Here is a 27952-nt window from a genome sequence, read left to right as displayed (position 1 = left end):
TTGTTTTTTCTTTTTTATTACAATTAATATTCTTAAGATGTTTGATTTAGCACCATAATACAAAGCTTCTACTTTAAATGCAGTGATTTTAAGGCCAGTGGGGGGTTCTTCACATCAACTGGGGATTCCAGCTCCTGGGGAGAAAAAAAAAAGATAATCTTAAAGCATGACAATGCATATAAAATTGTTTTAGCTGATAAAAACTGTAGAAATTATTTTCCCAGTTTAAAGAATAATTAGACACAAAGGTTTGGCTCACTTAATCACCAACATGCTGTCAAAGGTTTATAGTTGCTACACTGCATTAACACAAAGTATAATTTTTGGTAACAAATGTTTAAATATTGTGTGATGATCCTTAGAACCTTTGTGCAGAGCACCAAACAGTATTTGCAAATATTTTCAGCATAGCTGAATTATTTTAGAAACTTGCATTTAGCTGCCCTTTTGCCAATTTGTAAACACACTGGGAATATTCAATACTTTTAAATATCTTTCATGATTTGACCTCAGAGTCTGAATCGTAGTGTTCACAAGGCAGGCCCATGTTTGCCATCAGAGTTTCCTTCTCAATAGATCTGCTTTTGAAGAACTTGAAACCTTTCCTGTAGAAACCACATTTAAAAAGGCAATTAATTTATTGTATTTCTGTAGATAACTTAAAATTAACTGAATAGTTTTAAATTAGACAGAAGTTCAAAGACTCTATCAAGTTTTTGCTGACCAAACACAACAGCAGCTTATTCAAACTCTATGGTGAGACGAACCAGGTCTGCCTAAACAGAATGCAGGAGTAAAAATTCCTTCTTGAGATTTTTACCTTTTAGCATAAATAAAGGCTGCAGCCAGCAGTGCAGCAATGAGGCAGAGGACACCGAGAACAACACCTGCTTTGCTCCTTCTGGTCTCTGCCTCTTCACAGAACTCTCCCTTGTAGCCGGCCTCACACTGGCACTGAGTGATTTTGTCTTTGATAACACAGCTGCCATGACCATTGCAGCGCTGCACATCACAGGACACAGAGCCTTTCACTGAAAGCACAGAGTTCTTTCCAGCATTTTGGTGAGGTGAGGAGGAAGACTTCAGAGGGTGGCCATTAGTGCCAAAAGAGGCTGAGTTTGTGTTCGGACCTAAAGAGAACATTAATTTTAGAGATTATGCAATATTACAAATTAACTGCTTTTGTTTGCCAAAAATATTCAAGCTGGGATAAATAATTTGGCAATCAATAATGAAAGTTACCATGCACACAAGAATAATCTAGCAGATAACATTTATTAAACCACACATTACCATGTTGTCATACCAATAAAAGAATTTAATGTATTATTGATGACATTTAGAGATGCTGGTAGACATATTATGCTAGTTTTTGCAAAGAAAGCCTAGCTGTGTCCTAAACTTTTCAATCTAGCCCTAAGAAAGAAAGAAAAGCAATTTCCCAAAAGGTGAACAATTTGTTTAATTTTATATAAAAGCAAAAAGGTTAAATAAAAGAATACAGGGGCATTAAAAAAAAATAAATATTGAGGAGAAGCTCATCTTGTCAACCATACTTGGATGAAAAAAAGTTTATATTCTAGATTCATTTCACATGATTGAATTATCCAGTGTCTCAGAATAGTAAAATATTACATAAGACCTATAAAAAAGGATTTACAAAGCAGAAATGCTGAGCTTCAGATTAGTATGTTCATTTATGCACTCAATTGATTAACCCATCTGGGTTCTGTGCACTGCTTTCTGGGTGGAAACTTTTCTTCAAAATGAAAGAGGTAAACAAGAAAGATTTGTCATTTGCGAGTTATGCAAAAATAATGACATTTCAGAGTAATGATTAGCGTTGCGTTTTGTAATTTTTATATGCCAATTGCTTCGCTACCCATGTTTCCCAATCTTCTGCCATTCAAACACAGAGCTGGCTTTGAGAGCAGGAAGTGATGTAGCACTGTTTCTAGCCATACTTGATCCTGAAGCCCAGGTTGCTTTACTTTGGCTTGAAGCTCAATTATATTGGTAGGTTGATAGTCTCACTCATCTTTTGAATTAAATGACCATAAAATTAACTTGAACGTGACATTTCAATTTTTGAGGTGCACCTAAACTGTGTAACCTAATAGAACTTCTTTAATTTTACTTAAAGAGCTCTTTTCTTTGTGAATTTAACTACTGCTTAATAATGCACATCTTTCCTAAACCGCTGTTTCCTAATTTGTGTGTACAGTTCAGTAGACCAGGGTGTATTTGATGATCCTTCCTATGCTTACAAATGTTTTCTCCAACCTCTTCATCTAGTAAACCATATGTTTAGAAAATAAAAGTCCTCATAATGTCTGGTAATTCTAGAGCCTTGATTCAAAATACTAATCCACATGCTATAATTACAGAAAATAAGTTGTGACTCATGTACTGTTTTTGACACAACTCGAAGTGCTGTTTCTACAAATAAACAATATTGGGCTTGAAATAACAGAAAGGGATTTTGTTGGCTTAAATTCAATCATGAGCTCAAATTATTTTGACTATAGTCATTTTGACTGCAGAGACATATGTAAATACTCATTTCTACTTCAAAAAGTATAATTGTATTCCTTCATTTGCCATGTCTGCTGTTGCTTTTAGACTGCTGAGTGATTAGAGTATTTTAGTTTCAGTGTGTAGTTTATCGAACTCACAGTCCTGCTCATCAGACTCGTCAGAACAGTCCAAATGTCCGTCGCAGAACTTGCTCTTGCTGATACACTTGCTGCCATCAAAACAGGACTCTTGTCCAGAGGGGCAGTCTGGGAGCAGGGTACAGGAAGTGGCATTGACAGCAGAGAAGCCACGCCCACATTTACATGTCCGACCTCCAGGATAGGCCAGGCACAGGTGATCACATCCACCGTTGTTGTCAGAGCAATTGTTGGAGCCTGTAGGTCAACCAGGATATGCAAATCAAGGAAAGAACAGCCTCACTGTCACAGAGATTGAGCAAATACATTATGTAAACACTTTAAGCGTTTAATTTTGAGTCAATGAGCAGATATTCAATATTCATTTTTATAGGAACCTTTATTGACTTTCACTATGGCTGTAGGCCTCCAAAGGATTTTAACACAGGAATGCATAGAACCTAAGTTTTGAGGTTCCCCTTTGTTATTGGTATTTAATTGTGTATAAAGTACTGTGGGTATTCCAATAATGCTTAAAAGTTCATTAGTCTATTAATTTACAGATTGTGGCTGGTTTATTCAGATATCAGGAACTCCTGGCAGCATAATATGACTTCATCTGATCTGGCACTGCTTTGGCAATCCGAATGCCAGACTGAAAAAATGAACCTGGTTTTCATCCAGGGAATGTGAAGTACGTCCAAGTGCGTCCATCTTTGTTAAAAAATAAAAGAGCACTTGGCTTCTGGATGACAGCAAACAAATACAGACATTGTTATGGAAGACTTTGGAAAGACTTAATGTTTATATTTTTTCTTTGGTTCTGTCTGCAGTATTTGTGACACTTTTTTTTGGTTGGTGATAACTTGTGCTCACTCTTATCTCATAAAATTTGTAATACTACTTAATCTCCAGTTTTCAAGTACCAAAAGTCTTGATCAAAGAACTCAAACACATCTCATCTTAATTGTAGATCACAGCACAGCGACTTTGCTTTAAGAAATTTTGCAAAATTGAATTAGCGAAGCTGTTCATGCAATTTAAGAATATGAACTACAATTTCAGTTTTTCCCCAAGTTGACATTTCTTTAGATGCTGGTTTACCATACATAAAGCACCTTTTAGTGCCGTTTTGACAGAAGCCACATATTGTGAATGATTATTCTTTGTCATTGTAATTGAACTGGTATTTGATTTGTGGAGCCATGCCAGGAAAAAATGGTTTAAAGACGTCATGTGTGACGGATTTCAGTGTATTCTTGTGGTGTGCATATCATTCAGACAACAAACTTTGCTTATTCCGTCACTTTTGCGTATGCTAAGGCTGCAACAGGGTTAATGCCCAAGATTGTTTGCTCCATTCATCCTCCCTCTTTCCCACTACAGTAATCACTGCAACACATTGAGCCTCCACAACAGCTTGCCAAGACTTGCATCTCTGCAGGTATCACATCACCCTGCCATCTATTCACCTCAAACTGAGTCTAAGTGAGTCTTTTCATTCTGCCTGGAGTGTTCGATAACGCACATTTTCTGTGTCCTGCATTCAGAATGAGAAAAAAGTTTAAAAATACCTGTGCTGCTAGAGTCCTGAAGCAGGACTAGAACACTGGTTTGGCATGTTTTACAATTTAAGCTACAAGCTTGCTGGTTAGCATTGCAAACATGGGCAGGAATTATCACATTATGCAGCATTATGTGAGGAGGATTACAGTGTTGACAAGCTGCTTGCACAATTTCATTAGAATCTCCCTGGGATGCATTCTACATTTGCAGTTGACTGGAAAAGCACGCTGCCTGGCTAATTTAAATCAGTATTATGACTGACAGGCTTTAACTTGGCTGGATGCATCTTGCATGTAATGGTTAAACTGATTTTATTTTTAACTTCATTATGAGTTACTGTTCTTTGAATGATATTTGTTTAAGTTTTGCTCCATGTCAGAGGATTATTTGTGTTACAGTTGTGTCTGAAATAGCTCCTAAGAACCCTTTGCCTTTCAGTCTGCCTCCCCTGCCATCTAGTGGCCATCAGGAAGTCATGCCTATTGGTGTCACCTCTGTTGGGATAACTTGTCTGCTCTTTATATATCATGTTTTCACTGTCACAGTTTGCTGTTTATTTACTTCACTATTCTTTTCACTTGTTACCTTTTTGAGAGCTGTAACGGTCATGTCTTATGTCAAGTATAGTCATTTACCTGACTCTGTATGCCTCTTTACTGCAAATTGTAGCGTTACTCCAAACCTGCTATCAAAGCATCTGAATTTGTGTCTCTTCTAATGCTCACTCTAATAACCAGGAATTGTTGTCTTATCATATCTTCATGGTTATCTTTTTTAAAGAGCCATAGGCTTGTAAAAGGGTCACAGGAGCCATTTTTGTCTGTCAATAGATACCTGACTGGGTGTCATTGCTGTAGGCTTTGACCTCCACCAGACTGATCTTTGTCTCAAACCACAGCTGGTTAGGCTGGAGACCATCGCTAAACCACAGTTTGGTTATATCTAAACAGTGAAAACACAAAAAAGAAGTTTACATTCAACCAACCTGAAAATTAACTCACAAAAACTATTAGGTATTTTCTAACATGCAGAAATTGGACGAAACAGGGCAGGTGTGATGGAGAAGATGTTAAAACATGTCTAATGGGGCAGCTTGTAGAAAAGTGGCTGACTGAATAATTTATGGTTACTTTAGTCCCTAACGCCATCTGCTGCCTGAAGGGGAAAAAGACAAATGAAAGAAATGTGAAGGCTAAGATCAATGTGAAAATGCAGGACTGCACACTTTGTTGGAGAGACATAGAAAATAGCTGAATCTCAGATTTCCCAACAAGACATCTTGGGTTGATTGACTTTTTTGAGCTGAAAACCTTGTTTACCTTTGTCAAGAGTGACCCAGAGAAGGATGTTTTCTATGTATGTGAAGGAAATGATCAGACCCGGCCCTGTTTTATACTGTTTATATCCTGATCCGTCCACTCCAATGGAGCTGATCACACCTTCACCTAGACAGAAAAGAAACAAAAAAAAATTAATCAATAGATAACCTAAGGCAGAGCAGCCAACATTTGTTATAATTGACATCAAGTACAAGAACATAGTAACATTACCTGTGTCAGCCCAGTAGATCATAGTTCCTTGATTTGAAAAAACCAAAGAGGTGGGGATGCTTGACTTCTTCCATAGCAATGCTTTGTTCCGGCCATCCATCCAGATGCAGTTCACCTCCGTCTGGCTCTTTCCAACTGCCACAACTATTGCTGTGTAACAAAGTCTTCCTGTGGGGGGATGTAGAGCAATGGATGTCGTACCCTAAGAGTTCAAAAGAGACCTGGAGTTAGATTTACAAGAAGAGTTGTATGATTAAGAAATATTAGAGTCTATAGCCAGAGTTATAAAGAAATGTTTTGAGAGATAAAGCTGGTGATAGTGAAGGTGAAAAGAACAAGTTTAATCTGTGAGGCAGATCTGTACTTTAAGTGATCCCTGCAGCAGTGAGGTAGTGTAGCCTTCATTGCGGGAGGTCACATGGAGGTTGGGCCTCTCAGTGCTGCTCCAGTAGAGGTTTGAGGTTACCCAGTCAACTGCCAATGCTGTAACTGAATCATCCTGAAAGGCAGATAAAGTTGAGTTCACAAAGTTAGAATTCCACCCAAGACTGACAACTTTCAGTGCAGCTGAATTTAAGGAGTTGCAAAGTCAATATAGACTACTTGAATGTGTTTGCTGTCCAAGGCATAACCTTTTCACTGGAGAGTAGAGGACCGTTAGGACTTTTCTTTTCACTCTTGGTAAAAACTTCATCATAATAGCCTCTCCTTTCCAGAATCAAATAAAGAAAAACAATAACAGACTCTTTATACTTTATACTGTAAAAAAAAAAACTTCTGGATAATAAACGTCACCTTTGCCAGCTGTTAAAATTGATATTTATTGTCATAAGGTGATTTACATCTACCTTCAATTTAAGGATTTGTCCGGAGGATGTCAGTCTGGAGCTGCTCAGTTTCAGCACATCCACAGATCCTTGTGCTGCATCAGCCACAAAAAGAGAAAGCTCCTGGATGGACACATCCAGTCCGGTGGCCTCCCGTATCCCTGGCATTGCTAAATCTCTGCCATTAGGCATCTTTTTCAAAGCAACACCATCACGACGCATGGAGCGCAGATGAATCTTTAACAAGTATCAGGGTGAGACAAAAGAGATATTATCACAGGTAAGCTTTACAAGAAATGTATTAATCTGAGAAAGAAAATCTGGGAGGAAGAGCTATGCATCAGAGGCTGTTTTCAGAAAAAGGCATTAAGATTTCATTGCTTTTTAAACTACACTCAGATATTCACCTGGTAGGTAGTGGTATGAGATAAAAGCAGGATGAAAGTTGAATCTATAGGCAAAGAACAGGTTATCTTGTCCTTGGAAAGCAACATGCCTTTTGGGCATCGACAAACTGCTGTGGGTCCCGTCCCTTCTGCAACTGTTGCTCCAGACCTGCCTCTCATCGGTGGAGCCAGTAGGCAGAGGTGGGAGCATTGAAGTTGGTCACATGGGCTAGCTATGGCTTGCTGGGACAGGGTATGCATAACCTGGGATAAGAGGAAAAGGGATCATAGCTGTAGGCTTTCTTCACAAATATTTCTTAGCTTGTAGTTGTTTTGTCAAATGCTGATGTTAAAAGACAGTTCAGAAACTGTCAGCTTTTATATAGTCATCATGATATCCAACAATAACATGTTCATAGGTAAACATTTAAAACTCACTTTCAGTCCAAATGGCTGCCCTGGTCTTTTCAGGAGAACCTTCTGATCTTTGCCTGTATTCTTGTCAGCTGATCGGATGGTCCTTCTTTTTGTGTCGGACCAGAAAACTTTGTCATTGAAGACTGCCACAGAGAAAGGGCTTGGCGTTTCAGCTAACTGGAGGATCTGATGAGAGAAGTCAAATGGATCAGCAATATTCATAACTGTCTCCTCAACCGGTGTTGAAACTTGGTCATACAAGTTTTGTTTTAATTTATGTGCTTTTTACCTTAACATTGTCTCCATCAAGAGAAGCTGAGCCAATGCAGCGTAGCTTCTCATCGGCCCAGTACACCCTGCTGTCGAGGAGGTCAAAGGCCAGACTGACAGGCCAACTCAAGCCTCGACTCACCACCACCTTCCTCCTGGAACCGTCCATCCCGGAACGCTCAATCTGAGGGGTGCTACCAATCTCAGACCAAAGCATCAACCTGTAAAAGTTTATTAAATACAGGTTAAAACTTGAAGTAACAATAATGTGTTTCTGAAGCACTTTCCCCACACTTGTAATTCACCACCTTACCCTTTTTGTGGTAACAGGACCAATGAGCTTGGCTGCTCCAGATCTTCACCCAGGACAACTGTGTAATCCTGAGACCTTACTGTGACGTCACTGAGCTTCACTGCCAGAATCTGGCCCACAAGTCCATCAACCCAGTAAAGATTCTTGCCAACCCAGTCCACCGCAATAAAATCAGACTTCACTCCTGAAAAAAGACATGCCTTCTGAATACTTCAAAGTCTGAGTAGAGCCTAAAATCTCTTTTGTTGCGTGAATAATCTCGCACATGTATTAGCTGATTGTTTTGGTAACTCCTAAAATTAATAGAACCATACAGATGAAAAATCATATTACACAACAAAAGAGTTGTATGGTTTTAATTTTACCCTTTATTAGTGTCCCTTTGTTGTTGGTGGGGTTTGTCATGTCAGCCCAGCGAATGCTCTGGTAGTCTGGACTAAGCCAGTAAACTCTCTGTTGAGCCCAGTGATAATCCAGTGAGAAGACTGGCCGACTGGCAGAGGAGAGTAGACGCAAAGTACTACTGTGGACTCCTTGAAGTAAAAGCTCTGACTGCACTGAGGCCAGAAGTAAAGGCTCATCTGGTGAAGGAAACACACAGCAAGTCAATAAGGTTTTCTGTCTTTCTGGCCCAGTAGTGAGCTATACAGGAAAATGCCATGACACATACACCTGTATAAAGGTAGAGGGCAGAGAACATTTTGTGAAATAAATGAACACTTTTTGTACCTTTGGTCTTGCAACTTTTGCTGTCAGGCTCTAAGTAGAAGCCGGGATGGCAGTGACAGATGTAGGACCCACGGGTATTTAGGCAGGTGTGTTTGCACACATAGGGCATTAGATTACATTCATCAACGTCCACACAGGACACAGCACTAGAGTGTGGTACGAAACCTGCAGCACAGTAACATCGCTGAGAAATAAAGAAAAGACTTGTCAATTTGAGCAGGGAAGAAATAGGCATACACTTCAACTTCCAATCAAAATGCTGTGTACATGTTTATAGATAAACTTCTCTCAGACCAAGCCATCCTAACAGCTTTAGGCAGATCAGACACCTTGAATACATCTGTTCTCCTCTTACCGGTCCATTTGGGGTGCTGACACAGGAGTGGTCACACTGAGGAGCAGATGAGCTGGAACAGTTGCGTTTAGCACATCCTGGGCCTTCATCTGACCCGTCAGCACAGTTGGTGTAGCTGTTGCATACCAGACGGGGGTCCAAACACTCACCGCTGCCACACTGGTAAAGGTGAGAGGGGCATTTTTTCTGACTGCCTGTGGAAGTAGAGAAACAAATTTGCATCAATTTGGGCAAAATAACCCCTTGAGCAAGCACGACTCCATGGACAATTCAATTCTGAAACTAGAACCATCGCTTATATCAGGATTAATTTTCTCATTCATTGGAGAAGGACTAAGGATACACAACGCCAGATGCTTGCAGATGTCTTAAATGCTGATATTTACAAAATCATTTGAGCTGATACCAATAGTTTCCACTTTATGTTTTTTGGACCTACAAAAGGCAATATTTATGTCTGATATAAACGTTTTCAGAGGATATATCAGTCGAAAATATCAGCAGAAATTTTCATATCTGCCGATAATAACTGACTTAAAAAAACTGATATCTACCAATACCAATGTCATGCTGCCAACATCGTGCATCCCTAAGAATGCATGATGTTAATAGCATGCATCCCTAAGAATGACCATCTACTCAAATAAGAAAATGAGCTGAGTGTATGAAACCTGTCTTCTTAAGCTCAGTGTACCATGGATAACAGCATGGGTGTATTACCAGCAAAACCCATTTATGCAGGTACCAATATCTTATTATGATTCACTCCTTTTTCCATAGTATACACAAATTTATATAGGCTAAATCAGTAATTTTAAAACACTTTTTGCACAAGGCACACTGAACATCAAGCCATAGTCTCAAGGCAGATCATCTTCAAATCCATGAAAACTGCCACTTTAAATTTCCTTACTGTATCTTCAGTTGATATATAGCTGTAGTAATAACACATGGTTGCACAAATTCACAATGCTACACCATTTGAGAACAACTGAATTAATGTTAAAATTAATATTTTTGGAGCATACTTTTTTAGCTATATCAGCCATATATATATATATATATATATATATATATATCAGCCATATATATATATATGTGTGTGTGTGTGTGTGTGTGTGTGTGCGTTTGTGTGTAACAAAAACACTGTAAGAAAATACCAGATATCCTTCAGAAATTTTCGTTTACAAATATCAAAAAATTGGACAGCGTCTTTGAATAGTCATAGTAATCACACATGGTTGTACAAATTCCCGAGGCATACCTAGACTTGCCACACCATTTGAGAACCACATATCCTTAAAATTGGTCACAGCAACTCAAACAGGTGAGACTGGATGTTGGGAAATAATATTTTTTTGATAACCTTGGATTTACCCTATAAACTAACTGTTCAAAAAAGGCCCTAAAGTATAGAATAGAATAAACTTGACCATTTACTCACATTTGTCCTCATCCATGCCATTATGACAGTCCACCTTCCCGTCACACCTCCAGGACAGAGGGATGCACTGACTGCTGTCTCCACACTGCCACTGGTACTCTCTGCACTTGGCCGGTGCTGGCACGCAGTTCTGGATACAATTGAGACCAAGTTTCAAACTTTATCTTAAAAAATTCAAATGCATTCACTTTGGTTTATTCAAAATGCTCTGAGTAAGTCACACTTGTCAATAACAAAACTCATGACCAGTTGTGTTTTTTTTTTTTTTTTTTACCTTCTCATCTGATCCATCTTTGCAGTCATTCTCACCATCACAGAGCCACTCTTTCTGCAGGCACTCATGGCTGTTTGGACATCGGAGCTGCACTGGACAGCGTGGGGGTCTGGTGCAATCAACCTCATCAGAACGATCACGGCAGTCAGGATAACCATCACATCTCATAGCCTCTAACACACACTGACCACTAGCACAGCGAAACTGGTTAATTGAACAGGCCACCAAAGCTAGATGAAAGAAAAGGACAGACGTGCAGCATCTTGTCATGTTTTATATGCATCTTCTGTAATATCAATTATCGAAATCCCTTACCACATTTTTCCTCATCTGACCCATCAGCACAGTCCCTTTCTCCATCACACAAGAAGGTCTCTGGTATACAGCGGGTGTTGTTATCACAGCGGTGATGGCAGCCTTCCATCAGAGTTGAACAGTCTAATTCATCTGATCGGTCCTGACAGTCATTCTGTCCATCACACACCTTGTCACTTGAAATGCATCTACTCCCATGAGCACACTTGAACTCATCTGGTGAAGACAAAAAGACTCTTTAGCCTTAATTTTTTATTAACCATATATTCACTTATTTGACAGCAGGAACAGCCATGTGCATCGAACCAAATATTCTGATAATTATTTGGAAGCTAAACAACTGCATGTTCAACCCATGCATTGCTGTAACATATCAACTGTAAGATATAACTGTTGCATTATATAAGCTTCTTACCTGTGTACAGGACAAAACAAACCTGCTTTGCACTGGGCTGCACATCCCTCTTCATCTGATCCATCTTTGCAGTCTCTCTCTCCATCACACACATGACTGTAAAGAACACACTCCAGGCCATCTTTACAAGGCTTGGATCCTTTGCGGCACTTCAGTGGCACTGATCCAGCACTGAGCACACTGGAGTCTTGGCAGAGAGAGTTATGCTTCAGTGGAATCTAGAGACATCCAGCCTAAATACTTAGTGCAACAGTCAAGTCTGGGATTGTTTCCATAGATTTACGACCACATGATAAGCCAGACTAGTCTGAATGCTAGATTCAATGGGATAAAGCGTTTGACAAGCTGTGTCTAAATGGGTCACTGGGCAGGTTTCAGGGTAAAAAAGGGTTGATGTGACCGTGTTCAGTGTTTTCTGGGGTGTATGCACTGTTGCAGGGTTTCAAGATGGCCAGTTTATTTTTATATGATAATAAAATGTTCTGATAAGATTAGCTACTGCTATTACACATCACTGTTTTACTTTACATTTCTTGTTGGCTTACAGGGAGCTATTGGATCAGCTGATCTACAGTTTCTCTCATCTGAGCCATCAGGACAGTGGGATCGACCATCACACACTTCTTTCCTTGGGACACAGGCCCTCCTGTCACTGCACAAGAAGTCACCTAAAATGAAAAAAATAAGTAAATGCAGCAATCAAAGGGAGGAAGAAAATATACTTATGTAATCATCTTAAAAATGTGATAAATCATTTGCATTAAGTCTCCAAGTCATCCAAAATGTGTCTGATGTAATTTACCACAAACAAATTACAGCACTTTTTCTTCGTTGTAATAGCTGCTCTCATACTTACCACGGTTTTTACATCGGCGGATACAATTATTTTCATCAAATCCATCAGGGCAGTTGTTTTTTCCATCACACAGCTGATTTTGAGAAATGCACAGAGATGAACCTGGACAGATAACTGATGGAGCGATGCATGTTGATGCAAATGTGACAGCAGGAGAATCTGTAGCTGAAGCAGTGAGAGGATCTGGAAAGGAATATTTTGAATGAATCCACCTGACTTTTGTCATTTGGCTGCCACCACTATTACTACACTTAAAGATACTCGCTGCACTGCTTAAATGTCACAGCTTTTGAACTTTTAAAGTAAAAACAACCTAATTGACATTGAACTTGCAGGTTTAAGACTTACTGCAGCCAAGCTCATCTGTACCATCCAAACAGTCTCTCTCTCCATCGCACAAGAGCTTCTTTGGGATGCAACGTTTTCCGTCTGCACAGTGAAACTCGCAGCTTTTGGTTTGCTGCCTGCAGTTCAGTTCATCAGACTGGTCCCGACACTGCGACTTACCATCACATACCAGGGCTGCAGGGATACACATCTTTCCATGGGAACACTGGAACTCGCCTGTTAAATACAGACATAACACAAAAGCGAACTTTCAAACCTTTCAACGTATCCATAATGTTAAATAATTTGTGAAATGGCCTTTTTTAAAATTGTTTTGAGATACATTTTGGGGCTTTATATGCCTTGATTAAAAAAATATAGGAAAGTGAATAGAGCCAGAAACATCAGCAAGAGATTGGGGAATGGCATGCAGGAATGACCACTAGGTGATATGCACACCTAATTTTCAGTAGATTTTTTGGTTTGCTTAGTGAACTAGTGCTTGAACAGTAATTTGATAAGATGGGTAGCCTGTCTAAATGAGTTACAGTTAAGGGAATAATTAATGCATTAATGAATTGCAAGTCCAAAAGTTTGAATGAACCAACCTTTCTTGCAGGTTTCTGGGCATCCTTGTTCATCAGAACCATCCATACAGTCCTTCTCTCCATCACACACATGGCTGAAGAGAACACACTCTGTGCCATCATTACATGGCCTTGCTCCCACGCGACACTTTAAGTTATTTGCTTGAGCTGCAGAGGAAGCTATGCCTGGACAGTTGAACTCATCTGAGCCATCATTGCAATGAGAACGGCCATCACACACAAGTTTCTTTGAAACACAGCTCCGACGGTCCTTGCAGAGAAAATCAGCTGAGAAGGCAGGTAGAAAACATTATGGTGTGGCTAAGATCAGAGGGGTACTTTTTCTCAACCAGCCTATGCATACTTACACCTGGAGGGACATTTTCTCAGACAGTTCTCATCAGAACCATCAGGGCAGTCTCTTTTTCCATCACAAAACTGTGTTGGTTTGATGCACACAGAAGAACCTGGACACAAAACTGAAGGACTGGTGCAGGGTGGCTGGGTGGGAGGTTCTGTGACAAGTGAGGAGGCTTCATATAAACTGAGATTTTCTGAATTAGTGGAGGCCACCATCTCTCTAGCATCTAAAAAGTGACAAAAGTTAGTTAGGAAAAGTTCTTTTTCTTATTGTGTAAAAAACAAACAAACATGTATTTTAGTCAGTTGCAAAGAAACTTAAACAGAAACAGTGCCTTTGACTCAACTGATTAAACCCATTCTGCCAAAAGGCATTTCACATAAATCATATAAAACATCCTTTAATCCTTCAAAGGCATACTGTGTATATGTGTATGCATAAATATCTCCACCATATCCAGTCTGTAATATATCCAACCTGTACACAGCAGCTTGCAAATACTATTTATATTTTGTAAGTTGACTTTTTATATTCCATATTTTGTATTTTTTTATTGTTTTAATTGCATGCTCTTGTGTACACTAGGGGTGGGAATCACTAGTGGCCCCATGATACAATAGTATCCAAATACTTGGGTCATGATTCGATATTATTGCGATTTTTAATATTTTGCAATACAGTAAGTATTGCGATACCATATATTGCGATATATTGCAATTAATACAATTTTTTTCAACAGTTTAGCTGATTTAGCATTAGTCTTGCCCTCGTTTTTGTCATATTTCTGCAGTATTCTATTTTCATGTAGCACTTCTTGCAAACCTCATGTGTCATGTCCATCTCATTCATACCTTGCTTGCATTTCTAATGTCCTTCCTCTGGTGCTGCCATGTTCGTTGTGCTAACTTTCTCCTTCTCTATGACCGTCACTTTTACCGACCTCACAAACAATTGTACAATCTATTAATTTTATTTTTCCATTATCATAGACTTGAGCTCATATAAGCAATTAATTTGAAAAAAATCGATACTTGGTGGATGAGACGATACGATATATCACCAGACAAAATATCGTGATACTATGCTGTATCGATTTTTCCTGCCACCCCTAGCGTACACTACTTTTGTCCTCTGTTTCTATTGTCTTACTGTTGCCAATGACCTGCCTTGTCTGCACCACTTTTTGCTGCTGTAAATTTGGGAATCTCCCCTTGTGGGACTAATAAAGGAATATCTCATCTTATTGGCCTCATCTACCATTCACTTTCAAATGCTAAAAAACTTTTCAGAAGTAACATTTTCACACAAACTCACCACATCCTTCTTCATCTGATCCATCCCTGCAGTCTCTTTCTCCATCACAGATGTGACTGAAAAGTACACATTCTGTACCATCTCTGCACAGCCTGGAGCCCATGCGACACTTCAGAGCATTTGCCTGTAGAGCAGCAGTAGCAACGCTTGGACAGTTTAACTCATCCGAGCCATCATGGCAATGAGAGCGACCGTCACAGACCAGTTTCTTTGAGACACAGCTCCGCCGGTCTCTGCATCGGAAATCAGCTATAGAGTGGAAAATCACAATCTGACTGGCATAAAAGTTTTTGAGTTCTTTATGTTAACTGAACAAGCAATAAAGATGTCAAGTTTTTATATCCACTACATTTTAAAATCAACTTAATTCTCACTGTGGACATGTTAAGCAGAGAAAACAAAACATATTTTTGACTTACTCCTGTCAGGACATCTCTTCACACAGTTCTCATCAGATCCATCAGGACAGTCTCTTCTTCCATCACAAAACTGTGCTGGCTTAATACATAAAGAGGAACCTAGACACTGAACTGAAGGACTGGTGCAGGATGGCAGGGTTGGGGGCTTGACAGTTGCAGATGACTTAATCAAGGATAGATTTTCTGCAAGGATTTTTAGTGGCAGAATCAAAACTCAACAACATTCAATTTTGAATAGTTAATGTTTCATATGAAAGCAGCAGGATAAAGGCAAATAATCACAAAAACATTTGCAATTGCAAACTTTAAATGAAACTCACCGCATCCCTGTTCATCTGATTCATCCTGGCAGTCCCTCTCTCCGTCACACACGTGGCTGAAGAGAACACACTCTGTGCCATCATTACATGGCTTTGAGCCCATGCGACATCTCAAGCTATTCGCCTGAGCTGCAGGAGAAGCTACACCTGGACAGTTGAGCTCATCTGAGCCATCATTGCAGTGAGAGCGGCCATCACAAACCACTTTTTTTGAAACACAGCTCCGACGGTCCTTGCAGAGAAAGTCAGCTGAGGAAGCAGGTAGAAAATATTAACCATAGTGCAAAGCAACCGCAGTCACACGAGGTGTGTCTACATTTAGGAGTACATTTTCTCAGCCAGCCCATGATCTGCCTACTTACACCTGGAAGGGCATTTTCTCAGACAGTTCTCATCATATCCATCAGGACAATCCCTTTTTCCATCACAAAACTGTGTTTGCCTAATACATAAAGATGAACCTGGACACCAAACTGAAGGACTGATGCAGGTGGGCTGAGTTGGGGGCTCAGAAGGGGGGTTGACAGTTGTAGGTGACTTGTACAGGGGAAGATTTTCTGCAAGAATTTTAGTATCAGTATTGATAAAATCATCAGGAAAAGCCCGTTGGAAGGTTAATTTTCATATTAAACATCCAAAAATTGGCAATTTTTTTTTAAACATAAACTTACCGCATCCTTGTTCGTCTGATCCATCCCTGCAGTCCCTCTCACCATCACACACATGGCTGAAGAGAACACACTCTGTGCCATCATTACATGGCTTTGAGCCCATGCGACATCTCAAGCTATTCACCTGAGCTGCAGGAGAAGGTACGCCTGGACAGTTGAGCTCATCTGAGCCATCATTGCAATGAAAGCGGCCATCACATACCATTTTCTTTGAAACACAGCTCCGATGGTCCTTGCAGAGAAAGTCAGCTGAGGAGGCAGGCAGAAAATATTAATCATAGTGCAAAGCAACTGCCAACATTTTTTTTCTCCTGTCCCTCTCCTCCTTCTGCTTTTCTCCCATCCTAGCACAGCTTTGGCAGATGGCTGTCAACATGCATCTGGTTCTGCTCAAAATTCTGCCTGTTAGGTTTTTTCTTGCCACTATAATGGGGCTAAATACTGCTAGAGGTGAGGAGCTTACAGTCTTTAGCACTGGTCTTTCTTATAAAAAGCTACATCAGAGAGTTTGGTCTAGACCTGCCCTCTTTGTAAAGCGTCTTGTGATAACTTTGGTTATGAATAGGCACTACACATACACAATGAGTGATTGATTGATATGAGGGGTGTCTAAGATCAGAGGAGTATAAGTTCTTAACAAGTCCGCAATTTTCCCACTTACACCTGGAGGGGCATTTTCTCAGACAGTTTTCATCAGATCCATCAGGGCAGTCTCTTTTTCCATCACAATACTGTATTGGTTTGATGCACAAAGAAGAACCTGGACACAGAACTGAAGGACTGATGCAGGGTGGCTGGGTGGGATGCTGTGTAATGAGCTCAGTTGTTGCAGGAGGATCATTTGAGTGGACAGTTTCTGCAAGAACTGTAGGAACCATGTCTGAAAAGTTAATTGCTGGTTAAAAATACTGAATTTATGATTAAAAACTATAGTAATGTCAAATATTAAATACTCGCCACATTGTAGTTCATCTGATCCATCCCGGCAGTCCCTTTCTCCATCACAAACGTGACTGAGGAGAACACACTCCGTGCCATCGTTGCATGGCTTTGAGCCCATGCGGCACTTTAAACCAATTGCTCGGGATGCAGGAGAAGCTACACCTGGACAGTTGAGCTCATCAGAGCCATCATTGCAATGAGAGCGCCCGTCACACACCAGACTCCTGGATATGCAACTGCGGCGGTCTTTACAGCGAAAGTCATCTAAATGGACAAAAGGGGAAACAAATTTAACTTTTGATAGGATAATATGACTTTGTTATTTGAGGCCAGAAACAAGCAATATGAATAAGGAGAACATAAACTCTAAATTTAGGCTCACTTTTTGAGGGACATCTTTTCACACAGTTCTGTTCATCAAAACCATCAGGGCAGTCTCTGTGACCGTCACAAAACTGACTTGGAGGAATGCAGATGTGAACTGAAGAACGGGGACAAAGCACTGAAGGGCTGCTGCAAGCTGGTACAGCTGGAAGAGGAGGTTTGGTAGCAGGAGGCATCTTGTTTGATGGTGTCATGATCTGTTCTTTGGCATCTTAAACACACAGTTGCCACCAAATAAGGATGGTAAAAATTTCTAAACATTACATAATCCAAAATGCTGAAATGCTAACTTAAAATGATCATTTTAAAACATTAAAGGAATAAAGCTATAATTCCTAATGTCACTGTATTTTTTCTGGAAGATTAAACAAAGGAAACTCACCACATCCCTGTTCATCGGATCCATCCTGACAGTCATTTTCCCCATCACACACATGGCTGTATAAAACACACTCAGTGCCATCCTGACACAGCTTTGAGCCTGTGCGACATTTAAGCAGGTTTGTGCGAGCTGCAACTAAGGCTACAGTTGGACAGTCAAATTCATCAGAGCCATCCCGACAATGAGAACGACCATCACACACAAGATTTCTTGGGACACAACTTCTTTGGTCCTTGCACTTGAAATCCTCTAAGATTGGTAGAGACAGACTGGAAATTAAAAGATGGTAAACTGAAGGAATAGCACATACAATTTTTGATTGATTCTTTACCTTTAGATGCACACGTGGTCACACAAAAGTCTTCATCGTCTCCATCAGGACAGTCCTTCTTTCCATCACACAGCTGGCTTTGTGCAAGACAAATTGATGTATGTCGACACAGCACCGAGGGTTCACTGCATAACGGAGTATCAGGCACTATGGAAAGTAAGAATATTTATAGAATAATTATGAAAAAGTATATCAGAATAAAACCCTGTAGCTTACATTTCCTCAACTAAAAACTTCCATCACCCATAAAGATCTAATTACCAACAAAGGACCAAAACAACACAACAATAGAGTTATTCAGTTTAAGTTTACCTTACCTCTACCAATGTCATCTAGTGCAGCAATTACACTGAATACAGGTCCTCCGACAGTTATGTCTTTGATGGGGCTTCCATCACGCCGATCCCAAAGAGAAATGACATCATCAGAACGTGACAACAGGAAGGGCTCAAAAGCAGCTATAACTGAGCCTGAAATGTTCCACCTTCTACCAGCTTGGTGGCTTCTTTCGTGAACCAAACTTAATGTTGTCAGACCTGAAGAAAGTTAAGAGACAACTCATTCAAAATTCAGTTGCAAAATTGGGATGGTAAAAAATATAACTTGACAAGGCACAAGAGCAAGGGTATTCTTTATAGAAGACCCATAACTTTGAAAAAAAAAACAAAAAAAAAAACACTTCAAATGCTATTATTGCCTCGGGATTACAACAAATTTAACTGTTTAATGATCAGTCTGGATGAAGTGAAATAAGGCATTTTTAAAGTGTACTTAAAGCATTACTTGTCCTATAGTGCCAACATTCCACTGTATGCCTTTAACCTTAACTGTTTATTCAAGGGCAGTTGGTTGCAGTAAAACACATCTAAATGGCTTGCCTATGGCCAAATACTGTAAAAAGAAACCTATCCCATTAAGATTAAGCTAACCCAAAGAACCAACCAGTTGTAGACCAATGGGTTTATGAGAAAATGACATGAGTAAAACTACTTTACAATGTTAGGCCACAATTTGAACCACTGGTCTTTCAAGCAACTCTCTACAAATAAAAATGTGTGATTGTGTACACTGAAATTTCTAATACACTAATAGTATATATTAGTGCTAATTTTGTCGACTAAAACTATGAGTAAAATGTTAGTAGGCTAACTTTTTTTTCCGTGAGGATTACAGGACTAAGACTAGATAAAATATACCCTTGATATGAATATTATATATCTAAATTAAATGTAGTGTGTAGCTAATAAACTTAGTTCAAAGAAAATAATTGTTTTGATTAAAAACAAAGACTAAAATGAAAGAACCTTTATTTACCAATACAGGACTAAAATGTTTGTTTTTCAAGACTAAAACTTTCAAGAGTAAAGATGACTAAAATGTAACTGCAACCAAACGGCATTTAATCTAAAGACTAAGACAAAAACACAATTTAAAAATCGCAGCCAAAATTTACACTCCTCTGCTTATAAATTTAACTAGTAACTTATTGGTTATACTTTGTGAGCTTTAAACATATGACCAATAATACTTACTCACTCTCAGATGAGGCATACCTGCGCTTTTTGAGTTCCACAGCAAACTACTGGCCCTGAGGTCAAAGACAATATTCCCTCTGACTCCTCTGGGTGTTAGGTGCAGCACCTCTTTGGCTTTGCCTCCCATCATGCTCATGCTTAGGATCTGATCATCTTCAAGCCACAGAAGGCCACCCCTGAGCCAGTCCAGATACAGATCACGGATGCTCATTGTTGTATGGTAGAGCTGCTGGGGGTAGCGATTGTCAGATGTGATGGTGCCAATTCTTTTTTGGTCACATGACACCCAATAAGTGTTCCCTTTTCTCTGGTCCACTTTTATCAGACAAACTGAATTAAGAAGAAGCAAAGTAGTGAGAGTTTTGAGCAAAAAGATAAGCACATTATCTATTAGCAAAATTTGCATTTGATTTTCTGTCAATTAACTTACTGATGATATGGTAAATATTAATTTCTCAGTTTCTCAGGACTACAATAGGAGTTATCTATATCTGCACAAGTCACTGAAAACTCAAAGTGCTGACCTGGCAAAGGGGTTTGGACCACCTCTGTCTTGACCTGGGTTAAACTGGTACGTTGGATATGCCCAGTTTTATTAACCCAGTAAAGCCAGTCTCTGTACCAGTCCACATCAAAAGAAAGGATGCCATCATCAGAGGAAAACAGCTGGGTTATAGCGGACTCAGTATCTCTGAACTCCAACATGTTGATGCTGTTAATGCTAGCATAAACAAACCTAGGATCTGTAAAACAAGAAAAGGATGAGCACAATTTAATCTTGATCTCATGCTTTAGAAGATGGTAATTCCAAATTTGCAAAGTAAAAAGTGCAACAAAGAGACATTTTACAAGATGACATATCAAGTTTGTATACAGGATTTTTTTTTAAATGACTAAAATTCCTAATAGACCATAAAAGGTAGACAATGCTTTAATCCTCACACTTCATCTTCCAGAGACTACATATTACCTCTTACCAACTGGGAAAATATTTGTAGCACAAGCAAATTAAAACAATGCTTAACCTACATTCACATGCCCCATCCAGTAGTAGCACTTTAGAGTTTGGACAAGCGCAGGTGAATCCCATTGGGTTGCCTTTAGTTAGCTGGCAGAGTTGACATGGAGTCTTGGTACATGCAGAAGAACCTGAAAATGAAAGACATCTGCAGTGATGGTACTAAAAACAGTGGTCTGTAAACAAACTACATTGAAATAATGCAAAATGTGCACTTTTTAATAATATTAGTTCTTACATAAAAATAAATGTAAATGGATATTTTACATTTCCAAATGTACGCCAAATACCAATCACAACTTTTACACTTTCCTAGAGTTGTTTTTGTTTTCAGTCAAATGTCCTAATTGGTTTAACATTCATGGCTTTCCTCACTTTTGGGTTAGAGTTCTTCTCATGACACACAGCGTGACTGACATCAGTTAAGCATAAGAGCATTTATTGATGAAGCTCCAGGGTGATAATGGGATTGGGCCATGATTTCTGTTATTGGTGGAGGTTCTTAGAACAAACTAAGAAGAAAGGTTGTATTGCAAATAAACTTGTCCTATCAGGTACCTTGGGGCTGCTGTAGCTCATGGTAAATGGCTAATAATGGCAGTGCAGCTTTCCAGATGAGTTTTTTCTGGCTTGGTTGTTTCTGTGGAACCTTCCAGAGTCCTTTGTCATCCACCCAGTAAAAGGAGCTTTCAAAAACAGCCAGACTAAGAGCAGGCCTCTTGTTGAAGAGTCCTGTGAAGGAATAACGGCCTGTCCCATCCACCTTCACCGTCTCTATTGACTATAAATGACATTACTTCAGTTAAATCTTACAGTCAAATTAATCCAACCAGATAGAGAGCATCATAACTAATTGTACAATTATGGTATTATTTTCTTTTTTTAATTGGCTTGTTTATTTCTACACCTTAAATGATACCCTACATCACTTAGAAGTTTACTGCCTTTGCTTTATTCCTGAATCACCTTCTTGAAGTCGCTGATCCAGTACAGCCTCCTGGCAGCCACGTCAGCAGTGAGGCTGTGGGGAGACTGAGCAGTGAGAACAATCAGAGAGCTTCCTCCTGACCCATCCATCCATGATTTCTCTATAGTTACTCTGTCTCCAAGGCCAGCATTGATCCAAAACATTGAGCTGAGAGTCAAAAAATAGAGAATTTGAATTGCGACAACCAAGTGTGCATTCATGTCTTTTTGGTTAGTAGTAATTACTATTCAAATAGTCATGGATGATTTTTATGTGGTCAAACTATAGAAACTAAGACAGCTTAATATAAAACTAGGCATATCTGGGCTTGTATTCCTTTCCATTTACTCAAGATAATCTGCAATTTATGCAAATCCTTTATTTCAAAAAGTCTCACCTACCTCTCTACAGGTAAAAGCACCAACTCTGATGGCCTGATGCCTTTTCTCAACACAGAGGTGTAACTTTCCCCATCAGATGCCTGCATGTAGATTGATTCTGTCTTCTGATTTGTCCAGAATAGGTTTCCATTCAGCCAATCAGAAGCTAGACTCTTGATTCCAGGTTCCCCTATAAAAAAATAAAATAAAGCGAGATTTTTTTGTTCAGAAATGGCCATTATCTTTTAAAAATGGTCCCTATATTGGAATTTAATCTAAGAAACTTAGGATTCACCCTCTATAACATCAAGAGGATCAGAACTTACCTGACTGAGCATGTAACAAGGCTCTTCAAACAGTTTTTTGTAATATTGTGATATGACTACTGCAACTCATTACTAGCAGGCATCCCTGCATGCACATTTAGACCGCTGCACATGATCCAAAACGCAGCAGCATGTCTGGTCTTCAACCAGCCCAAGACAGTACATGTCACTCCACTGTTCATCTCTCTATGCTGGCCTCCAATTACTTGACTCTTCTCCTCTGTTGTCCTTTGATGGAGGAATGAATTACCCAACTCCTTCAATGTGCAGAGTCCTGTTCTACTTTTAAGAGAAAACTGAAGACCCAGCTCTTTAGAGAACACTATGCACTCAGCTAGACTCTTCTCCACCATTGTCCCCAGTGGTTAAATGAGTCTACCAACTACTGTTTGCTCGCACTTCCAGGCTCTACGTCTGAGGTTTTGCACCCAGCTTTTTGTGAATGACCCAGTACGTGGTACTTAGGTCACTGTTTGCTGAAGACAATTTCATTTTCATTGATTGTAATGATGCCTCTAGCACTGCATGGCAGCACCTGCGTCTGATTGGATTTGAAGTACTTTGTGGTACTTACTAATGTTTCCCCTTGTTTAGATCTTTGCTTAAGCTGTTCTTGCGCTCAGATGTACGTTGCTTTGGACAGAGTGCCTGCCAAATGGCATTGTAACATTTGACATTGTAAACTGCCCAAGTTAGGTGGAGGCACATACAGAATAAACTTTACATGTACAGAATGAAAAGTCCAAAAAAGCACAGAAAAGAGGCAATACCCCTCTTAAATGAGCCCTTTCAGCTCCAGAGAACAAAAAATCGAGTAAATCTTTAGATATCTGTGAAAAAAAACTTTTGTTAACTTCCCAGACCAACACTAATGATCAAAACAAGAAAAGCCTAGTGTCATGGGTAAAAGTATGAATGTAGTGGATGTAAAAGTTGTTTGCCATTCCCTGTGAGGTTTTCTTTTCTCCAATACTGCACTATTATAAAATGTTCTGATATAGTTTAAAAACAGAAAAATAATATAAACATCCAGCTACATCAATAAATCAAATTTTGATTTTAAAAAATTGTCCACTCACCAGTATAGATAGTTGACTTTTTCTGTCCATCACTTTTGTAAATGCTGCCTTGGTTGTCAGCCCAATAGTACCAGCCTTGGGCAACATCATAAGTTAAGGCCACTGCATCAAGCACTGCTGCCTGGATAACTTCAAACTGTTGAGACTCAACATGCAGCAGCCCAATAGATTTCCTCTGTAATGTTAGTAATCTGGCAGAATTACCTGGACAAATTCAGAAAGAGAAAGTACACTTAATGGGAATATTTCGATTTGGGTTTGTCTGACTACCAGTTAATACCACTCACCATATCTGGAAAATAAACAAAACCTAAATAACTTAACAATATTTTTGAATCCTAAGAGTATCTGCAATATAATCATCCCTTTAAAATGGCATTTGGGGATTTTTTTAATGCAACCCTCCTGTTGCTTGTACTACAAAGTCTTTTTGATCTTTATGAACTTTGTTTTGTTCTTTGTCTTCAGCTGTGCAACATCAAAGTAGCCCATGAACATGCCAATTATCTTTTATCCAAAAGCACTTCATAACATTTATTGATGAGTTTGATCTTTTCCGAGGGTGAAACTAAATGCTATTAATCTGACAGCTTTCTTATTTGCATTGTATTTATACTGTTACACTAGTCTACAGGTCAAAATCTGCTTATTATCAGAGTCCATGGCAGCGAAGTTTGTACTGAATGGATGGTACTTAAAACAGGCAAGTATTCAGTGGGTTAAAGATGAAAGGCTTGTCCTATTACCTGATGCTACACATGTAGAGTTTCCGTTCAGTTTGAAGCCGTCTCTGCAGTGGCAATAAAAGGATCCAATGGTGTTAGTGCAGTGATGCATACAGGGAGGGAACTGTTGGGCACATTCATCTAAATCTGAGGGGAGAGAGGGCTTCAAGCGTCATAATCATGATCTGTGCATCCAAAACTCCACTGAACAAAAACTCAATATGATCCTTATGAAAGAGTCATTGTTGTTTATTATGGACATTTTTGTGTGATGGGTCCTCAGTGCTTGTGATGTCACTTTTGCAGGAGGAAAACAAACAGTATGACTTCCATTGGACCCCACATACCTTCACAGACTGCTCCATTAGCAGAGAGCTTAAATCCATCAGGACAGGCACACAGAGCTCCCCAGACTTCGTCAACACACACATGACTACAGCCTCCATTGTTCTTTGAGCAAATGCGACCTACAGAGGGTACACTATGAGTCAGTATTATAGTAGTACAATCAGCAGAGATATTTCAGCATATCACATCACATCAATTCAGACAGAAAAAGCATGACATGACAAAAAGATTAGTCAGTTTAGCTCAATGGGTAGGTTCCCATATAATGAGGCTGGTCTTTAGTGCACTGGTCCCAGGATCAATTCACAATCCTGGCACGTGTATGGTGCATGTCTTCCCCATTTCCTATCCTATCCCATGAAGGCAAAATCCCCAAAATGACATTTAAAAAGTTAGCAAATGTATTGCATCAATTGCAATCATTGTGAGCTGTGAAACAATTACCGCAGGTTATGGGCTCATCATTGCCATCTGAGCATTGAATTGTCCCATCACACCTTTGTTCAGCAGGCAGACATGCCCCACCAGGGCACATTATGTCATCCTCACTGCACAGACCTGAAAGAAAATAGATACAACTCTTACAGTATATTTTTTATTCTGCCTCTAAGAACCTGGGCATCTTACTTAACCATCTTATTTGCATAACAAGATTGTGTGGTAAAAGCAATGGTCACTCTCAGAGTTCTTTTAGGATTATTATTATGCATTTTATATTCTGTATTCAAGCTACCTACAGTGAAATAGGTAGGACTATTTTCTATTTCTTCTGAAGCCTGTTGAAAATAACAAAAGGACAAAAAAGTGTATGATTACTCTAAAAAAAAAACAATAAAAACTTTATTTTATAAATGTGTAAGTAGTACAGCAAAATAAAGACCATTTTAAAAGTCTTAGCCCTAGTAGTATTTAGAAAGGCAAATAGTTTTGGCATGGACCAACCAAAGCTGTATGTTGCTAGGATTGATACCACAAAAAATAAAGAGCAAAAGGAGATTTTTAATAAATGTATTTAAATAAAGAAACTACAGGTTATTCTACTGTATTTAAAGGGCTAACAATTATTTCCAGTGGCACAGGATTTAAACTTCAAACTTCATCTTTCTCACCACAGTTGTCCTCATCAGAGTTATCCAGGCAGTCATTCTGTCCATTGCAGTGCAGCTCTTTGGGGATACAGATGTTGTTTCGACAGGTCCAGTCAGTCTCCAAGCAGGCCTCAGGAACTTTACAGTTCTCCTCATCAGAGCCAGTAGGACATTGAATTTTTCCGTCACAGCGAGCCGACGAATCAACACAGCCGACAGAGTCCAGACAAGGGAACTGACCAGGTGGACATTCAGGAGAGCCTGCCTGTGCTGGGGGACAAATCAAACCATGCATGTGATAAGAAAGCACAAGGTACATATAAGCATCATGACAAGAATTGTCTTTCTAATTTTCTTTCAATCTACTGTAATTTTCCTTTCAAGGCCTGCCTTAAGATAATGTCATGTGTTGAAAGTAGCCTTCAAACTGTTAAAACTACAGTTCTTTCATCTTGTTACAACTTTTTTGCTTTTGTCCTTTCATAAGTCAACAGTCTTTCTTGAAAGTAAAAAGAACACATATTAGCTTGTAATTCTACAACACTTTATATCTGCTTAACTTTCAGACTTTTCAGACTGACTTGAAAAAAACATGGTGTGACATGGCAGCATAGTCTATCTTTTTTGCACAATGGAATGAATTTCCCACCTGTGCAATCCATTTCATCAGATCCATCCAAACAGTCTCCCTCTCCATCACATCTCCAGATATCAGGGATGCAGCTGCCATCATCACACTGCCACTGGCCTTGGTTGCATCCAAAATTCTGACCTGCAAAAGCACAAAGAGACAGATGGATGATCAAAGTTTAAAAGGCCTGCCACCAAAGAAGTCAAGGTCAAAGACTGGATAGACAAATCAGAGGTCTTCTTTAATACCACACACCCCATTTAAACCAAATTCAAGGTGAAGAAAGCACACATAGTAGCTCTGGGTCTGGTACCTCTTGTCAACACTGAACTTTAGAGACTTGTGCAAACATTATGAAAATCTGAGAGGAATTGCTGCAAATACATGACACTCTCTCATCTTAATCTGAGATTTTTTTTCAAGGGAGGCTATGCAAGATGGAGTCCCACAATAACTTGGAGCTGGGCAATGTTTGAAAAAGTGTATTGAGCCATTTAGCAGCCACAATCTGGAGTTCAATTTGTCACATATATTAACAGTGGCAAAATCAGTTTCAAGTTTTTTTTTCCTCCTATGACTGGAGATTTAAGACACTATACTTGTAAATGTTCAGAATGCTGATAAATTAAAATTAAAGATTGGTTACATTTATTTTAAAAAATTAAGATAAAATTCAATTTATTTAACCAGTGCTTAATTGTTGGCCGTACTCCTTAAATAGTTTTTCCAAACGGCAGTTTGGTCCAGAAAAAAATGCTTGAGATATGTGCGGAAAACTTTAACTCTTCAAAATCGTAATAAGAGGTCACACTTAGTCCAGAGAGGACAAGCAGAAGTACTTGGACAGAATAATATCAAAGGTAAGCCAAAACAGATCCATCTGCATCCTTGCATAAAATTTATTTAGCTCGACTCGTTTTAACGTGTCTAACCAGTTTTAAACTTGTATATGAGTAAAAGCAGTGGGCTAAACGTTTGTATTAATTTCGTTTTAACTTTCACAGTAATAATTCACTAACATTAAAATTTCACAAAGCTTTACAACTTTGACCATATTTAGTAAAGGAATGAACGCCATTTTGTCTTTTCATGTTGAAATTTTAAAAAGGGAAGACAAGTCAAACCTCCATAACATGTTTTGCAGTGTTACACTGGGCTACGTTTACAGACTCGTTTACATTATTTCACATAAAATCGTAGATAAGACAAGGTAACTCAACATTTTTACCTCGGGAAGAAGCCAGACTTGCTAGCAAAAAGAAAAAAATCAACGGACAAAGGTCCATGTCGGCCCGCTCAGCTCATCGGGAGAAGCTGCTTCACCTGAAAGGAAATGCTTTAATTAGTTTCCAACGCTGCAGGTGCGCGTGCTACCAAAGACCGTTCAACTTCCGTTACTAAATTGAAAAATAAAATAAAATAGCTAATACAGATTTAAAAAAAAAA

At 39.2% G+C, this 27952-nt stretch overlaps 1 protein-coding gene across 4 annotated transcripts; it reads right to left on the bottom strand.

Moving 5' to 3' along the window:
• LOC121525089 (low-density lipoprotein receptor-related protein 2-like) lies at positions 1–27843 on the bottom strand. 4 transcript variants are annotated; one of them, XM_041810865.1, is made up of 49 exons: positions 27735–27843; positions 26525–26647; positions 25897–26145; positions 25232–25345; positions 24787–24906; positions 24461–24586; positions 23715–23918; positions 22331–22499; positions 21929–22097; positions 21521–21743; positions 20974–21093; positions 20469–20687; positions 19963–20274; positions 18727–18945; positions 18410–18556; positions 18079–18327; positions 17695–17907; positions 17328–17576; positions 17032–17250; positions 16371–16619; positions 16062–16256; positions 15700–15948; positions 15380–15562; positions 14961–15209; positions 13654–13872; positions 13307–13573; positions 12720–12935; positions 12372–12554; positions 12061–12183; positions 11538–11702; positions 11101–11316; positions 10786–11015; positions 10512–10641; positions 9068–9261; positions 8713–8896; positions 8349–8564; positions 7984–8167; positions 7690–7891; positions 7422–7586; positions 7005–7247; positions 6619–6834; positions 6135–6269; positions 5771–5972; positions 5540–5665; positions 5055–5162; positions 2676–2912; positions 821–1130; positions 509–605; positions 1–134 (listed from the first exon to the last, which is right to left on the bottom strand). In XM_041810865.1, the coding sequence occupies exons 1-49, from the start codon at positions 27790–27792 to the stop codon at positions 69–71; spliced, it is 9261 nt and encodes a 3086-aa protein (XP_041666799.1). In that variant the 5' UTR covers positions 27793–27843; the 3' UTR covers positions 1–68. The 4 variants fall into 4 exon arrangements, 3 of the variants coding, with proteins under 3 accessions (XP_041666799.1, XP_041666800.1, XP_041666801.1); XM_041810866.1 differs by having other exon boundaries at positions 17032–17235; XM_041810867.1 differs by lacking the exons at positions 16062–16256; positions 16371–16619.
• Positions 27844–27952: the final 109 nt, after the last annotated feature.

The sequence above is a fragment of the Cheilinus undulatus genome, linkage group 17 (assembly GCF_018320785.1).
Source record: "Cheilinus undulatus linkage group 17, ASM1832078v1, whole genome shotgun sequence".
Taxonomy (NCBI): domain Eukaryota; kingdom Metazoa; phylum Chordata; class Actinopteri; order Labriformes; family Labridae; genus Cheilinus; species Cheilinus undulatus.
Note: the sequence above shows the minus strand (reverse complement) of the source record. Positions and strands in the feature narration are given on the sequence as shown.